The 19,199-nt window shown below is 38.1% G+C and overlaps 1 protein-coding gene across 3 annotated transcripts in view; it reads left to right on the top strand.

Annotated features, from left to right (window-relative positions):
- Nucleotides 1–328: 328 nt before the first annotated feature.
- The window catches only part of KLHL12 (kelch like family member 12), a 681,190-nt gene continuing 662,319 nt past the window's right edge, over nt 329–19,199 (top strand). Inside the window, exons 1-2 of one of the 3 annotated variants that reach the window (XM_044076678.1) lie at nt 329–453; nt 3,733–3,972. In XM_044076678.1, coding sequence (XP_043932613.1) covers nt 3,790–3,972 — 183 coding nt within the window. In that variant the 5' untranslated portion in view covers nt 329–453; nt 3,733–3,789. The other 2 variants (XM_044076681.1, XM_044076679.1) reach the window with 2 other exon arrangements.

Genomic DNA, 19,199 nt, shown 5'->3' with positions numbered 1-19,199 from the left:
ACTGTCACACCGGATTAAGGTGAACTACTGTTCTGACATATGTTTCTAGTGTTTTTTTTCTTTGTTAAGTATAATGTAACATAGTGTAAATACTTCTATTTTGAATGCCAATGAATGTTAATATCGCCGTCCTTTAATTTCTTTTACTTAATTTGTACTTAATTATTATATGTTTTTCTTTTGGAGCTTTTCTCCTCTGGACTCCGCTGAAAAAGGGCACCTGCCCAGTCGGACTAACCCGGTCTTCAAATGTCAAATAAAAAAAAAAAAAAAAAAAAAAAAAATACTGCAAGGTGTACCGTGCTCAAGATGGCGTCAAATTTTACCACAGCTTAGACGGTGCTACATTGCGTGCTCTTGTAAGGTAGACAGCCGGAAGCATAGCATTGAGTGACGTCACCATATTGCTCCGGAGCACTTAAAAAGAAACAAAGAGCGATGCTGTATTTGGAGGTGCGTTTGTTTACCTTTCACTTTTTCATAATATGTGAGCACAAGTGCTGCAGTTTTTTCTTCCCAGTACGGTAGATATCTTGGTGGTTGAACGTTGCAGCAATAGGAAGCAGCTGCCCGAGCTTCTGCTCCATTCTAGTTTATCGTGTTTATGGAGCTGCCCCTTCCAGAATTCCCATGTATTGCTGCCCAATATCTTCCCCCTTCTGTTGCACTTATGTAGTTCCCCTTTGCTATCTAGTTTCTGTATGCTGTAGTAAATATCTTGGTTATGCTTTCTGTTGTATGGTGTCCCCTGTTATGTCAGCATTGCTCATTTGCTGTTTTATAATTTAGGGTTAATATGAGGTGTCTGTTTAGAAATCACATTAACTCTACTTGATTGCCGCATTTATATTCGGGGATTTGTAATTTACTACATTACTCTTTCATTTGAAACTACAGGCCAATCGTGTTTTTTCCCATCCAGGCATTTTTTGCTGGGATTTGTTTCCGAACTAGGCATTTTGTATTAGTAATAACATAACTGTTCTGATTTTCTTGCTTTAAGATGAAGCATTAAGGGTATATTGTAAATTAAGAATTGTGGGTGTTTCTTTTCTTTTCACCATGATTATGGGGGCTGTTTTCTTGTCTGACCTTCCATCATATGTTGTTGTCATATAGTAGCTGCAACTCTGTCAGACTTGTTGTCACCACTTGTGGCTACCATGATGACTACTCAGATTAGGTAATTTAGCAGAACTGTGCTGCTTGAAAAAGTAAGACTCAACATATATGCACTTTCTCTTCTGCTATTTGCAACCAATACATTTGTATAAACTACTTGTATTTTTGATTAATTGTTCTGTTTCACAGTGCCATTAAGGGCCTGTGTTGTCTGTTTATATGTACTGTGGAGTTCTCCTTTGTCATTGAATGTTTTTTACATGGATTTCCACCTTGAATGTTATTCCTTAAAATGGGTAGATTAATCAACAATTTTAAAGGGAAAGCATGGTTGGTTACTAACATAAGTTTGTTTAAAAAAACAAAAACAAAACATGTACCGGATGCCAGCATATATCAATCACACAGTTGTGCCATGTGGTGCAACATTGATTACAAGTGTAACTGTGAATATTCATTTACTTTTGGTAGCTGTACATCTGTATTCTGTTTCAGATCTTCCAATCCTGTCATCATTGGCTTAAAAGCTTGTTAAGCTTTAATGAATAAGTTATTTACTTAAACAATGGTGTTTGCAAGTGATCCTTTCATCTTTCTTAATCACCCACTCTTACTGTTATGGCTGATGAAGTATATAGGAAGGCTCAGCTGAAATAGCAATGGGAGTTAAGGGAATAACAACCCCTCCCATAACAAACATTGATTTCACTGTTTATCATAATTTCTGTTATGTATGTTTTGCATAGTACAGCTTCAGTAACTAATTTAATGGCTGGTATGTTTCATAACCTTGTACTGTTTGCTGCAACTGTGTGCATAAATGGGGGCACAGGCATTCTCATGGAGACCGTACCGATATTAGATACCTTGGACTCAGGCTAGATCAATACTTGACTTTTGATTGTCATATTAAAAATAAATAAAATAAAAAAAGACCTAAAAGTAATGCTTGCTTCTTTTGGGTATGGGAAGTCTCCCACTTCATACTTTTTAGGGTAGAGCAGCCAGTGAAAAGGCATTCTTTCGTACTTTTAGCCCAGCTTGGATACTGACACCTGCCAATTGCATCTGACTTCCCCCAGCAGTCAGCACTACAGCATGCATGAGAAAAAGTAGAACTTGTCAACCTTGCCTGTTGCTATAGACTTCATTGAAGTTTTGCAGAAGACCAGCTGGTTAATGGTCAGACTTTCTAAATCTGTTATTCTACATGGTCAAACTGCTCATCCTGCATGACTTTCCATTCCAGTGTGGAAGAGTAACAATGTCCAGTCTACATTATAGTAGTTGTTCAGGCTCAAGAGATATCACAATCTTAAGTGCACAGTGGCTCATTGGGAAAGATTTCTGCTTCACAGCTGCATCACCTTGGGTCCAAGTCTGATTTCTTTTCACAGTCTGTGTGGAATTTGAATGATCTCTGGGTGCTCTGATTTTCTCCGGTATGGCATAAACATATTGATTGGCTACACTGAATTGCCCCGCATTTTAATATGTTGCATTTACCCTAACATACAATTGACATGGGTTGTGGATGAAAAGGGTCAATGGACTAGCTCCCCTACATGGGTAACAAGTGGTAATATAAGTAAATGACTTGGTTAGAAACCCGTGCCCATTGCAGTAGTCATTCCCTTTCATTTCTTGGTTCTGAAACTTGGCATGCCTTTCTGCCCGCTCTCAGAAGTTGTACAGACTGTAGCTTAGTTAGAACTCAGCTGCTTGTTTTTTAAACAATAGTTAAATACAGTTTTACAAATGTTGATGTAACGTAATCAGTGTACCCGTTCATTCCCCTTTAAGATTTTGTGTGTCTAATAACTTTTGTTTTTCAACATCATGCAGTGCAGCACCAGGGATTCTGTACTTGTAGGCAAGACCACGTTACTAATGCAAATCAGGTTTATATATCTATATTTCTGTCTGTGTGTATATTTATATATCTATATTTCTGTCTGTGTGTATATTTATATATACATATATATATATATATATATATATATATATATATATATATATTGGATTTCTATATCTGTATGTGTGTGTGTGTATATGTGTATAGATAGATAGATATATATATATATATATAATTCATGTATATACACACACAATGGATGCATGACACCACAGTCTGTGTATTGACACAATATCATGTAGGAAACCGAAAAAATTAACGTGCAGTGCTCCATGTAAATTAACACAATTTACTGAAAAAGATTTTCATGTTCAAGGCAAACATCACAGTCAGATAGAGTGACATCAGAAAGTTAACTCAGTAAGTGCTGTGTTTTACCCAAGCCATATATTACTTGCTTTGTTCTGTAGCATTGATCAAAATGTAGATGACCATATATGCATCTGTTGTTATATCAGTGTGTCTGCAGTCTTCGTCAGTCAGAGATGCAAGCTGTACAATCTGAATGCATCTAAATTAAGTAGTCTTTGCCTTGTTTCTTGAGTAGTGTCTGAAAAGGGTCCAAGGACACCTCTACCTACCTGATGAACGAACAAATAAATATTCTTGTAGTCATTGTGGTTACTTCTGAGGAGAGCTAGAGACATAACAGTTGATGGACTTAATAACCTTGTGCTTTTATTCCCCTTCTCTAGGTGCTTGATTTTGTGTTCCAGGTTGCTGTGCAGTCCTACTGGGCAGACTGAGGGATTATGGCTCCCAGAGACATAATGACCAACTCTCATGCCAAATCCATCCTGAATGCAATGAACTCACTCAGGAAAAGCAACACACTCTGTGATGTAACGCTGAAAGTGGAAGGCAAGGATTTTCCTGTGCATCGCATTGTACTGGCTGCATGCAGTGATTACTTCTGTGCTATGTTCACTAGTGAGGTATGTATTTGTTGGTTTATTTGTTTTACTATTAGACTGTCTAGCAGGGCAAAGACCATTTTAATTGGAGATCTGTTGAGAAAAGCACTTATGATTAGAGTGCTAATTTACAAGAAGGTAACTTCTTTGTGTATAAATGATAGAGAGAATCTTAAGGTTTGGCACTCTTTAGATGTTAAAAACAAAAGGTCATACATAGTTAATAGTGCTACTTAAGAAGACTTGAGTAGGTATGTCTATATGAAGATGTACATAGGATCATAGAAGGTTACTAGGCTAATGGCCCTGGGGCCCTTACAAGCCTAGCCAAGAGTTTATCCCCAAAAAGAAACCTCAGTCAGCACCTGTCACCCCTGTCAATGAGGGACACAGGTGGAACCCCTGGGACGAATTTGTGGTTTCCATCCACTCATCAAGGTTGTGCTTGAAGAGGGTCAGCAGGGTGCTCTTTTTGTGTATGGGAAGTCTATTCCAGAGGTAGGGCAGCCTCTGGGAGACAAACAAACCTGTCTCTCTGGCAGGTTTTGTTAATGTCATGTATTAGGTTCAGGCCTTTTAAACGGGTAGCGCATGAGGAGTGCGACTTACGGATATGGAGACACAGATCACCCCTGTGCAATCTGTACAATACTGAGTAGAGTGATAGTGATTTGAGCCTGTCTGCATAGGATAGGTGTTGGAGGGCATGGATTCTCTTTGTGAGGTATTTCAGTGACCTTTCCAGTTGGTGCAGATGTTTGGAGAGGTACATCCCAAATGGGGCGTTATACTCAATTATTGGTCTAATGAGGGAGGAGTATAGAGAGGTAATAACCTCCTTTTTTCTGGATGCAGTCCCTTTACTTATGAGATGAATCAGGTAAAATGCTTTTCTGACCACTGGCACTACATATTAGGTAATGGGCTGTATTTGCAAATGTTTGTTAAACTGAGGAAATTATTATGACTTAAGCTCCAAATGGAGGATAGAATGAATAAATTAAAGTTAGTATTTGGTGACATATACATTAGGTAATGGGCTATTTTTGCAAAATTTTTGTTGAATTATACCCCTCAAATTTGATAGAAATGTGTCCTATTCCTAACTGAATGCAGATGCTTAACTTTCCTTTGTATAACTGGAACTCACAAAACATTTGTAAAAGATGTGGGAGAGTGACACTGTTTTGTGCAAATATGTAGCCCCATAATGTTTTTATATATTATGTATGATGTTGTGTTGATGCATATCTGTGTAAATTTTGTTAGGAGTGAAGACTGTGTGTCTCAGTGATGATGATGATGATGATAGACACTATTAGCAGTTAAAATTAAAGCCTATAAACAGTTGTTTTTCTCTTATGCATGTTGTTTGTTAAATTGCACACCTTGAAGGAAAAAAATGATTGACTGAAGAAGGTCCAGATAGAGTATTTTGAGAATGAATGAGTATTTTATACAGTGATGTTTGGATTGGGTTATTAACATTTTTGCAAAATTTTCATTAAGTGGTCTCAAAATGACGTGACTTTGGGTTGATGACCACAGTCTCCAAACCAAAATGAAAGATAGTTCAGCCACAGTTACAGTGTAGTAGCTGTCTTCAGCCAGAATTGTGCTGATATGTGGGATGTTTGAGGCCCATGGACTCTGGATTTGAGAAATTTGCATATGCTTGATAGAAGTGATGAGTTCCTTCCCTAACAAGCAAAATTATTCTCCCATCTGACTTCTAACAGGTGTGAGTAGAAGAATGAAGAAGTCTTTGCAAATATCTAGGCTCATAACCCTTATACATTATATATGACAGAATGTTAATGAATATTCATATAAAGTCTGAAATGAAGAATTAATCTTTTTTTTCTTAGTAATTGTAGGATCACTTTTGATATACAAGAGTGGAAGACTGAAGCTTCTTTTTGCAATTGCACAACTTCTTAACATTTATATACTTTGTATGAGAATTTATTTACGTATAAGTAATGTTCGTGTAACTTTTGTAATGAAGGAAGAATCTTTTTTGTCTGATTAATGATAAAAGAAACACTTCTGATAAATGTGAGTAGGGGACTGAAGCTGTTTTTCCAAATGTGCAGATTTCTCAATATGTTTATTTGTTATGCATGACAATATGTTAATAAATGTTCTTATACATTTTGTAATGATGAAAGGCTCTTTGTATATCTCATTGATGAGGAAAGGACTTTAAGGTATGACTTTGTTAGCTGTTAATAGTTTTTTTTGCTCTTTTCCTTTTGGGACTAGAATATTTATTATTATTCCAACCAGTAGAAGTCATTCTGGTCCAACGTTTGCTCCTTTTTTTAACCCCAGTCAGTGTTGTCATTAATGAGAAACTGAAATATATGTTTCCCTTCATTGTTTTAGTTGCATTAGATATGTTTTTTGTTATCACTGGAGATGCCAAGATGTATGATAATTTTGTGAATTTTATTACAAGATAAGGTAGTAATGATTGATTATGAAATGTCCCCGTGTTCATTGTTTATAGTTAGGGTATGTGCAGTGTTGTTTTCAGGTCTGCTATATTTGGTTTGAATTTGCATTTAGTTAAGAGTGGGAGTAAAAATATATGTTGTAGAGTAATGTCATTAATATAGCGCTTGAAAAATAATTTTAACAGGGTGTTAAGATTGAAGGAGTATTTAATTAAAAAAATAAAAATAAAAATGGAAAAAAGTGAAAAAACACGGTGTCCACCACAAAAATAAATCCAAAGGAATCAATAATAGAACTAAATTCCCCATTAAGCAATAATGAAATCTAAACACTTTGACCAGCATTTAGCTAGGAAAGAATTCTGACAATGTAGTAGCTTTCAGTTGTCCAAAAGGCATTCATAAAATAACTCCCTGCTTTCTAGCGGTGGTGTGGAGGACTGATATTCTCTGTGAGGAGGGTACAGGGTTTGATGCTGGTTTATTGCCTTTTTATGGCATGCTATGTATGCCTGAGGTCTAGTGGTTCTGTGTACTTTTTCTCATTATGTGCCTTTGAGGCACGCCAAATTTAGTATACGTGGTGTCTAGTGCTTTTTGCACAGATGATTTCACTGAAGTCTGGGGAGGAAGAGTGCATGGTTAGTTAGCAAATGCTTCTCCTCCAAAATGCTTCATTAGCATGTAGCACGACTGTGGAGACAGTCTGACACAGAGCTGCATGCCTTCATGCAAAGTATCATGTTAGGGTTGTCTCTGAATTCAAAAGGTTTACTTCAAGGTGTACGTATTTTACATACCTTTCAGAAACCTTTATGAATTTCCCTTATAGTCTATTTTTACATCACGCAGCAAATTCAGCTATGATTAATAATAAAAAATTGAAAGTTTATCTAGTGTACATGCACATTTTTTCTTCAGTTAAAAAAATAAACAGTAATGCATCTGTGTTTACAAAAAGTGTACTCAGACTATAAAAAGATGATAGAAAAGAACAAAGTCATGTATTTTGAGATTGAGGTTGGTGAAGTTAGACTTCTCAGGAACCACAACTGTTAAATACAGGATGATTGTGATGCTCCGCAAAACTGCCAACTTTTATTTTGCTTCCTTTGCTGACTCATAATTTTGAAAACTTTTTTTGTGTTTCTCAGGCAAAAGAAAATGTTAGCATTTTTCTCTCTCAGCATCTTCCCAATAGTTGCGTAAGCTCTTCTTTGACTTACAGTTTTGGGTACATGGAAACAGATGCATCCTTGAAGTACAGTTTATTATACTTCATAACGCTGTTAATATAGCAGCTTTATTTTTAGACTTCACAGACTTATTGCTTGGTGGAAGAAGCCATCTTTGTAAGATTTGTTGGCAGATGTCCATTGAAATTTACGTAGAGCAATAGCTGACTGAAGACTATTAGCAGAAGAATCCAAGTTATTGAAAGAAAATATTTTGAAAGTTTTCTTGCAGGCTGTGGGTGTATTGTCTCAAGAGTAGCTATAATTTTCAAGTTCTGCCTTTAGCTTTATACTCAAAGTCCAATAGCATAATTTCAAAATTAGATTGAACCTTATTCAGTGTATTACTTCTGCGTTTTGAGTTTCTTGGAATTCTGGGCCAGTTAATTTGTAGTCTGATGTATGTGTGTTTCTTGAGTTAATGATTTTTTTCAAGCTAGTAATTGTGTCTTTAGCCACTATGAGTGACTGCAATTTGTCACAAATATGCCTAGTTTATATTGTTGTTAAAATCAAATTGGTATCCACCATCTGTTCAGCTAAATTATGCATGATTGTTGTATCATTTTGGTTCCAGATTGTTGTATTTGTAAGTTGAAAGCTATATGTAGCTGCAACGTTGGTAAAGTTAACAGAAGGCAGTAACTTATTACTTGCTTGAGAGCTCTCATTAGCTGGAGAAACAGAACCAGATGATAACATATGTGCTACAGTTGGTCTTCTCACCAGAGATTTTCATTTGTGCTGAGCCTATGTGCTTGAAAAGAAGTGCTCACAATTGCTGCAACTAATATATTGGAGAAAAAGTTTTAATATCCTTGGTTGCAATAAACTCCATTCCTAATTGCTTTTTGACTCTATTAGAGCTAAGTTGAATGCCCTCAGCATACCTAAGCTGTCCAAAAAGATTATACTGCTCCACTTTAGTAAACAGTACATTTAAGTTAGAGCAAAAAACTAAGAGAGTAAATTATTTACACAAAACGCTTCAGCATCAAAATGTTTAGCAAACTGTAACTACCTGGCAGTACGAATCTGTGTTACAAGACTGACAACTATGCATCACACTACTAATGTCAGGGTATTTACTCTAAGCAGGAAAAAGTGTCACCAGCCATGTCCCACAGGACTCTCTGCTGGGCCGCTCTCTTCTTTCGTATATATGTCTTTGACATGAAAGCTGATATCAAGCGACTGTGATGATGATTTAAAATTGGAGATAGTTATCCATTCCAATTCTGATATTTAATGCACCCTGCAAGAACTGGACAAAGCTGATTGTGTGGTATGTTAATCATATGCTTAGCTTCAGTATTAAGAAATGCAGCATAGTTGCCTTTGATAAGTCTAGCATTACAACTGTATATTGTTAGACAGCATTCTAGTTATTTGTGTGTTTGTTTGTGTCTTTCGGCTTTTCCCGGTTAGGGGTCGCCACAGTGGAACTCCGGTCCACTAATGATTGGCAGTTGATTTTTACGTACCGGCTTGCCAGGCCTGACGCACAACCTTCAACGAAGGTACGCCCATTCACGCATGTCTCCACGCAGAAGATGCTCTAGCTGAGAATCGAACTGGACAGCGTCTTACTGTGAGGTGACAATGCTACCGCAGCACCACCACCACCACAATTCTAGTTGTTTGTGTGTGTGTTGATTAAAAAATTCGACTTTGACCACTTTATCGCTGTTGTGGTTAGAAAATTTTCTGTCTTGCAGAAATTATCCTTCATGGTTATCTCCTCATGGTCCAAATAAATTGTAGTCCTACTTTTTCTCTTCTTTGGCTTATTTTCGAATATAATGACCCCCTTTCTCTAAGCACCATAATCACCTTGAGAGACCTCAATGTTACTTCAACAAAAGGATCTCCAATTTTAACACCATTAGTTATCATGATAGACTACAAGTTCAGTCCCTGTACTTCATGTGGTATAGGTTGCTGGGAGGTGATCTCTGGTTAGTTGTCCATTCTATGAATGGCTGTGCACTGTTTCAACTCCATTAAATAGAAATATTGGTAAAACAAATGTGCTGTAAAACCTTAAGCTTGAACTATTACATTAACAATACCAGCTAACATGACAAGTACCTAACCCAATTTCGGGAATAGGCTTCCCTTGGATTTCTCTGGCAGTTCTTAAAATACTCTGGATGACTGGATTGGTGACTGAACATTTTTCATATAAGATATGCAGAGAAAATGTGTCTTTTCTACCATGACAAGTCAGCCACTGTCATTCTTCTGTACCTACAGTTATAGTATTTCACAACTTTGCCAAGCTAGGTGTATCTGCCCTCATAATGTAAACAGATATAAGCTGTACAGTGAATTCTACCCAAACTCCTACAGACATCTTAGCAAAAGAAAAGCAGAAAGGTACATTTCCCAGTTATCTTTCCAGTTGTGTTTAGTGCCTTACAACTTCTACTTTTTTGTTTTATAAATATGTTAAGGGAGGAGGAATCTCCAAGGCTTCCCTTTACTTGACTCTTCCTTTCAAAATACTTCCATCTTCATAGGTAGATTCCCTTTAGTTTTTTTCCCTCTAGGCTGTTGTATCAGCTGAGAAATACCCAGCAGCAGTTAGCCCCACACTCCAGGGAACTTCTCTACCCAGCTAAAGAGGTGAAACAACATACACTGTTTTACTGGAATATAATTATTAGCTGTGTTCATTTCCTCCAAGTTCTCATAGCTGAACAACTCGAACATCCGCACTTGCTTGTTTGAGGTTACTGCTAGGCACAGGCTATGACTGGTTAAGTTGCCAACTCCAGTCTGACTTATGTGAGCTCAACCAACTTCTTTAAACCATAAACTACTTTTCTATCCCACCAAGACCAAAACTATGCTTTTTGGAACTCCACAGAAAATTCACCAACCACCTGACTCTTTAACTATCTTTGACTTGCATAGCCATTCTGTAGAAACATCCTCCACCTTCAGATACCAAGGATTATGGCTTGATCAGTCACTAAACTTCCATTTCCACACAGATAAAATTAGAGCCAAAAAAACTCCCTTCTCTTCCCAGCGAAAAAGATCTCTGCTTTTCTATCCCAAACAGCCAGAGCAGCCATTGGCAAATGAGTATTCCTTTCTCAAGTTCAATATGTGTTTCTGCTTCCAAGAGAAACATCACCATCCTCCAAACTATCTTTAACAACATCTGCCAGTTCATTACAAATTCACCTGTCTGTGAGCATTATTGTATCACTCTAGAAAAAGCCAAATGGCTGCCCGTAAAACATAGATCTAACCTACTATTAGGATCCCAATTCTGCATACTACTCCAACTCCACACATTTACTCCCTTTTGCTGTTAGACATGAAAAAAAAAAGCTCATATAATTTGAGACACTATTTACAAGTCACACCAAATCTCAAACTCCACCTCACTGCACATGCTTTCTCCTCTCAGGCACGTACTTGTTGGCAAGCTCTCCTCATTAACCTAAAGGAAATCAATGCTTAGTCCAAATTTAAAATGTGACTCAAAAAGCACTTCTTCATCCAAGCTTGTTTTTTGGAATATGTATATGTGTGTATATATATATATATATATATATATATATATATATATATATATATATATATATATATATATATATATATATAGCTTTTTTATTTTCCTATGTAACTAGTCTGATCTACTCTGTTATTGCTTACATTTCTGAAATTCTTGTTTGTGAAATATTTTGTATTTCACCTGGGCTGTGCCTGAAATTGATTAGTGCACTACCCCAGTAAACAAATATAAATGAATTAATGTACTTTAATGGGGACACTGTTCATCTCCCACTAGCACTGGCTGATAAGGCTGGGCTTCTTAATTGTCTTCTTAGCCGTAAACATAGTCAGAACATACAGACCTATGTAGAAAGTGAAAGTAACAGTAAAGCAGAGAACTACGCATGTAACTTCAGTCGCATCCTATTTTAAAATGCATGCCTGCACTCTTGTGGATGTACTTGTGCTCACAGAGAACTCCACATCCTGGTTACACCTTCAGTTTGACTTGTGCAGGTACCACATGAGTATCTGCTTCTCTGTTGTGTAATGCTTTGTATTACTTACAATCCTCTTACTGGGCTCCTACTTACGTAAGAGCTTGAGTTTAACTCATCCTACCTTCCAACCAAATGTCCACCCTGGGGTTTGCCCAACCATTCTAGTTGCTCTTCTTACGTAATATCATCTGTCTGTCCCTCTGTTTTCAAGACGTCTTCAACAGTTTACTAAGTCTGGCTCTCCATAGCATAGTTATGTTTTTTTTTTATCCATCCATGTAACTGTTCCTCACACTGCCCCAGTTTTCTACCCTCCCTTCTGCAATCTTATTCACTGTCCCTACATTAGTCTTTTCATCTTCCCGTTGCAGTGAGACATCTTTTTAGGCTTTTCATCTGGCATTCCAGCTCCTGAGTCATATAAACACTTAGTCTGTGCAGCATACTTGCCTTTCGTATCCTGTCAGACTCAAACTCATAATAAAGAATCACCATTGTATCATCTGCAAACAGTTTTTTGCCACTTGAAAATATTAATATGATTTATGTAGAAATGTGACCAAAGGAAATACTGTCAGTTCAGCTGTCTGGAATTTTGTAAATAATCGTATGTCATTTGTGGATAGTACTATGATTCATATGCTTGTCTTACAAATGTAAGACAACTATATGCTATATGTGTATTAAACTACTGGTGCAGAAGTGTGTGTAAAGTACTGAGCTAAAATGTGACCACAGTGAACCCTACTGGAAAAGGACAGAAATCTATATAAACTAAGTGCCTGTGCATGTGTGTGTGTTAATGGTAGAAGGTGGAACGTAGAGTTAACTTGCAAACCCTCAAGAAAATAAGTGGAAATTGTTTTATGATTCTGTTATCTCAGTTTCAGTGCTGCAAGCAGACACAATGTCTACAGCTAGAAATTTCTTTCTGTTGTCTTGAAACAGAAATAATTGCTAGGTTTAAAATGTAAAGTGTTTTTATTGCTCTGTGACTTCGTAGTAGCTGCATATCATAAAGATAAGTATTTTTAACAGAGAGCTGTTAGTATCTGTTTAGCCCGGGAACTGAAGGCAGTTGACAAAGAGTGATAATGTTTTGATATTAATTTGGGAACTCTCTCAGGGACTGTGCATTTTGCATTTGTCTTTGGACCTGGAAACATCCTCTCATCAGCAGTTGTCTTGCTAATAGTAACTAGGGAAAAGTAATTTCGTTTAGAGATAGGAATATAGTAAGATTAGTTTAAATGTTTTCTGTATTTATTTGAGACTGTCCTGCAATGTTGTTTTAAAATATTTCCTGTGATTCTGAACTCTTTGTTGAGTTATTGAGTATTGTCTTGTTCTTTTATTATTTATTATTAAATATATTTAAACCTTTCAATTGTAGCTGGTTTGTTTAGAGATATTGAAGTTCTTAGAGTACTTATATATGTATTTGGTGAGACTGTGTAGTCCACACCTAAATAGCTTTGGCCTTGGTCACACTTATTTGGATAATAGTAACATTACACAGTAGAATTAGTTACCCTTTGTAAGGGCCTTATAGTAGCTGATAAAGAGCTGGATGGTGGCAGTGAAAATTACCTTTTAGTCTAGGCAGAAGGGGGCATAGCTAGTAAACATGTGCCAGCCTTTCCCAGGAGTGTGTGTGTGTTTGTATATAAATCAAATATCAAAGTGTGTGTGTGTCAGCTACTTGGGCAGGGACATGAAGCACTGGTTGGACAGAGAGGGCGCTGGTGGTTTTGGCTTGACTGCTCGGCTGAGATCTTAACCCTATAGCTGTGCCAGTGAGGAGTCTTATTGGGGATCTGGAGAGAGAGGGAGGGAGAATCCAGCCCCAGACTGACTGTGATCTCTGTGTGCTCTTAAGGGAAATTCTACTTTACTATGTGTGTACTTGTCATCCTCCCAATGTGTACGTCCCTCACTGGTGCTAGTGGTGAGGATTGAGGCTCCCTGATTACTGGGCCAGTGCAGGGGTGTCACAGGGTATATCAAAGAGACCAACTCTTGCCCCAACAAGGGCAGCCTCTTAAGTAAAGTTGATTTAGTGAAATCATGGTTTGTGTCTTCCAAACCCAGCATAACGGCAGTTGAAGAATCCTGGCTACAGCTTAATTTACCACTCCCATCATTACTAATCCCAGGTTATCTTTCTGTTAAACATTAACTTTGCAAGAGAAGTTGTCATATTTCTCTCACACAGGCAGTAAGTATACAGTCTTAAAACACTTGCCTAATAAAACAAGACACAGTCCATGTTCTGTGTCAGTTCACTGTAGGCAGTTGCCTAAAGATTAATGTTGTAATCTGTTGTATCCCTTACTGACATCTTCAGTAAAGATAGCAGAGAGCACCCTTCCATTTGTTTGCTGTAATATTAAAGAAAATAATCTTATTGACCAATGGGATTTCAGTGTACACTGGAGCTCAAAATCCCAAACAACACGCTCTGAGCATATGATGTGTACAGTCGGACAGTTGGTGAAAATCTCCTAATTGCCTAAAGCCTAAATCGTGTAATCAGAAAAAAAGAAGTTGCAGAGTTCCATGACAAGAGTATAACACTTAACAAATAAAATAACAAAAGTGAGTGCTTTCACGATCTGCCCAGATCGCTTCTTCAGACTATTACAAAATGACACAACTGCAGTACATTATATACAAAAAGAACATTGATCATTAACACATTAATTCTCTCTCTCCTCAGCTGCCCATAACTATAGGAGTCCCACAGGGTTCTATCTTAGGACCACTACTATTCACAGTCTTCACAAATGACCTCCACACCTCCACACAGCATGCATCTATAATTCAGTATGCAGATGACACTACCTTAATCTGTGCTGCACAAAACATTCCCACCCTCCTGCAAACAACTCAACTAGCATTCTCTGACGTTGAAAACTACCTTACCAAAGCCCAACTTATCCTCAATCCAAAGAAAACTCAGCTTATGATTATAACCAGTTCTAACAAAAACACTAACAGTCAATTCACTATCTACTCCACAAATGCTACCCCAATTGCTCCAGTGGCACAGGCTAAGCTATTGGGAATAACCATAGACTCCCACCTAAAATTTGATAGTCATCTGAACTTAACTATTAAAAAAGTACATGCCAAACTGGGGTCACTCTACCGTATCAAACCATTTCTTACCAACAACACAAGATCAGCCATTGCTCGTTCCCAACTTCTATCCACCCTACTCTATGCATCTCCCACTCTGACTAATCTCAACAAAACTGAACTAAGCAAAATGGAAGCTTGCTATAACAGAATTGCCCGCTTTGCTGCAAATTGCTCATATAGAACTCATCACTGTACTGCTTTGAGACAGCTCCACTGGCTTGAACTGCCCAACCTCCTAACCTACAATCAGCTCTGCCTCTGTCATTCTATCTATTACCTCCCCAATAAGTGTTCTGCCCTCAAAAACCTAGTACAACATCACTCAGCCAAAAGGCCTCTTAGATCATCAAGCAAACTACTACTAGAAATCACCAGCAGCTACAATAGCTTTGGAGATACATATATAGTAGTTCGGTGGCTAAAAAATGGAACTCTGTCCCTACTAGCATTCAAAACGCATCATCCAAAGCCTCCTTTAAAGACCTCATCAGGCAACATCTCATGCAAAGTTGGCAGTGCCATGATTGCTCCCCAGGCTAGTGAAAGCGGATAACATATGCATACTAAATCTAGAGCAATTGATAATAGTTTTTCAATCTTACTCACAAACACTGGCTAATCTACAATGTATGTACTGTACCTGTGTGCTATGTATGTATTCTACCTACATTCCAAAGTTCAGCTGTACACCACAAATCTATTACTTACCTTTATTTTTAAAATTAATATTTTTTTTGATTGTTCTCTCCACTGTAACTGTTTGTGCCGCATACCACTGTAAAAACATGTCTCTTGTCATTTGTGTGTATACTGATTATGTCTAAATAACTAAATGTGAATGTAATTTTTCTTTGTGGAGCTTTTCTCCCCGGGCCTCTGCTGAAAAAGGGCCTTTTCGGCTCAGTCAGACACCCCCGGTTAACAAATGTAAAATAAAATAAAATAAAATAAAAATTAAAAGCAATTCTTATATCTTGTTAAACTAAGGACATGTCAATATAGTATGAATAAAACACAAGTGTTTAAAAAGCTTTCAGTGCCCGTGCTTTGAGAAAGGGTTTGAGGGACACTGCATCATTAATGCCTGGGGGTTTATCTGCATTTCCATTTTTGTTCTAGTTCTTCTGTCCTATTAATCAAATCTCCCCCTCTTGGTCCTTCATTAATAACTTCGAACATAAAAATTTTAAAAACATGATGAATACCTTCCTTCTCAACATGTTTAGCAAGGGCATTGGTTTCTTTAACAGCTACAATATCTCTCATATTTTCTAATACACGTTCTTTCAACATCCTATTTGTTTTACCTATATAATAAACTTTACATATTTGACAATAACTAAAATATACAATGTTTTTAGTTCTACATTCTGCATAGAAACTTGCATCTGTTTTACATTTTTTTCTCAGGATGAACAAAGGTAGTAGTACATGAAAAAATATATCTACAGGCTGTGCATCTCCTACATGGATATGTCCCTTTTCTCTGTGAAAGGATTTCATGTCTAGTACAAGATGGTTTATAGCATAGTTGCCTTTTTAAGGATTTCTTATTAATTAAAGAAACATGTGGTATAGGGTCTATTACTCCATCTAATTCTTTTGTTGCGGTTAGGATATTCCAGTTCTTCTTAAAAATGCTACAAAATACATTTATATCACTTGTAAAAGAAATAGGAAAATGCAGTTTAACTTCATTGTCACTTCTACCCCCTAACTGTTGATCTACTACATGTTCAGAGATGTAGGGTCGGCCTTTTGTACTTCTTTCACTTAGTGCATGATTTGCACGAGCATCCACTTCTGATTTAGAATAGCCTCTGCTAAGAAAATCATCTTTCAACATTTCAGTTGTTTGCATAAGATCATTATCAAAATTATGTAATCTCATATTCCTTAGCATCTGTCCCTTAAGGACATTTCTACTCGCATGCCTGGGATGCATGCTATTTTTGTGTAATAGACAGTTCTTTCTTGTTTTAGCTTGTTGTAGCTTTGTTTATATACTTGTTGTTTGTTTGCTTGTTATTTCCCTGGAAGCTAATTCACCTAATACGCAACTTCTCAGCGCTTCTGTGGATCACTAGTGATATCTGCATTGCTTACTGTACTTATTTCCTTGTTTCACTTGAAAGAAAGTTACTGTTTGTCGTTTTTGCATTTAGTTACTTGTATCACATTGCACTCAAGTTACCTGGCACTTGCTCACTAAAGCAATTATATAAGTCAGCACTAAAAATTAAAAGCACTACACCCTCACTCCCCACTGGCCCTTGTTTTCAATTAAGGATTTCCCAATATTATTCTAGCATGTCCAAAGGTCAGTTGTCAATCTCCTCTCCGGTCCAGCTGGTGAATCTGGGAATCTTGAGGCAATGTTATAACTGCCTCATGTACACAGACAACCCTCTCCTCCTCCCACATAACACAAATACTTGCGAGAGATGCAGCTATTTAGCCAAACTGGAGGCTGAGCTCTCTCAACTCAGGACTGGCAAGACCAGACAGGAGGAGAAGGCAACTACACACACCACAAAACCAGCCTCACATAATGCTACCACTCCACTGAATCAAACACATAAACACACAAAGACATACTCGGAGGCTCTGAGTAAAATTTACCTAAACAGCAGAGGCCTCCAAAGCAGACACCCAAACAACTGCTACCTCAAGACACCCCACAAGCAACACATAAACCACAAAAGCAGTGTGCAAAGCAGTCACAGCCCTTAAGGCCAAATACAACACCAAACATACTTGTCATAGGTGACTCCATAGTCAGACACACTGGCGTCCCACTCACCAGGCTGAACAAGGAGAGGGTCACAGTAAGCTGCCTATCGGGCGCTAGAATCCGCCACATAACACAAGCACTCGGGTCACTCCACAGCAAGTACAAATATGACACAGTCATTGTCCATGCTGGTGTGAGCGACCTGAGACGCACCTCCCTGGACTGCATGAAAAGAGACATAGAGGAGCTCTCTGATTATGTAGCCCAGGCAGGTATGACCCTAACCCTGAGCAGTATCCTTCCTTCACCAAGAATGATGCCACAATATAGAGACAAGATGATCAGCTTTAACAATTGGCTTAATGTCTGGTGTCATTCAAAGGGGATCCAGTGTCTGTCTGCCTGGGATGACATGCTTGACAAGCCACGCTGCTTTGCAAGGGACGGCTTGCACCTGTCACCCTGGGATTCGGATATTGGCTAAGGCTCTTGCCACCCCATAGTGCCTTTTTAGGCAAGGCTCAAATTCTAAACCTACCACCCTAGAAAACAAAAATGGGAAGAAATTGAGGGTAATGCTGCTCAATGCCAGAAGTCTAAATCTCAAAATGCACGCACTCGAGGCCCTTCTCAGTATGGAGAACATCGATGTCTGTGCTGTAACTGAAACCTGGTTCAAGGCTCCTGAGAGCACCCGGCACTATTAGGTTTTACCTCATATCATGCGTTCCGGCCCCAAAACCCGGACCACTCCACAAAGGAGGGGTGTATCCATATTCATAAAGGATACTCACACCTCCAGGTTGGTGGCAATGCATGAAGCTTGAAACCATCCAGGTGCAACTAACAATAGGCAAAACTGCTCTACAAATTGTAGCATGCTACAGGCCACCCTCTCAAACTCAGGAACCCCACACAGCCTTCCTGAAGACACTGGAGGGTATAAATGTATCTCCAAACACCATCACATTGGGTGACTTCAACTACCCGAATATAGACTGGGAACATTACTCAAGCCCTAACTTTCTAGCCCAACGGTTCCTGGAGTTCATAAATTCAAATGCCATGGAACAGCTAGTCACTGTTCCCACGAGAGGAGAAAATATACTAGATCTCATTGTCACAAACATGGGGACAAAATGCTCCACACCGGAAGTATATCCCTCATTGGTGAGATCTGATCATAAACTAATCTCACTGGAAATCCACATCCGCCCCACCCCAAACAAAAGACCATAGTGAAGAACTTCTCTAAAGCAAACTTCACACTACTCAAGACTGGTGTGGTATCCTTCAAGGCCCCTGAGTCAGAGGAAACCACAACCCAAGCTGGAAGCCCTTACAAATGCCGTCTAAGACCACCGCCAGGACGGCATGGATCAGGCAATCCCAAATAAAACCAAGACTCTTTCCACAAAGGGCAAGCGTCCAGTCTGGTGGACCCCAGCCATTAACAAACTTTACAATAAGAGGAGAAAGCTATTACATGATAGAACAAAATCCATAAAAGGGAAGTCACCCTGATCATTATTAGTAAAAATTACGAGCACTCATAAAATCAACTAAGGCCAATTTTGAGAGAAAAATTGCCATGGATTCAAAGGACAATCATAAGGCCTTTTTCAGCTATGTTAGGAACCTGGGTGGAAACTCACAGATATGC

This window comes from Protopterus annectens, chromosome 7.part0, assembly GCF_019279795.1.
Source record: "Protopterus annectens isolate FY-2018-M chromosome 7.part0, PAN1.0, whole genome shotgun sequence".
Classification (NCBI taxonomy): Eukaryota; Metazoa; Chordata; order Ceratodontiformes; family Protopteridae; genus Protopterus; species Protopterus annectens.
The sequence above is the reverse complement of the archived record's forward strand: the minus strand, read 5'-3'. Positions and strand labels throughout refer to the sequence as shown.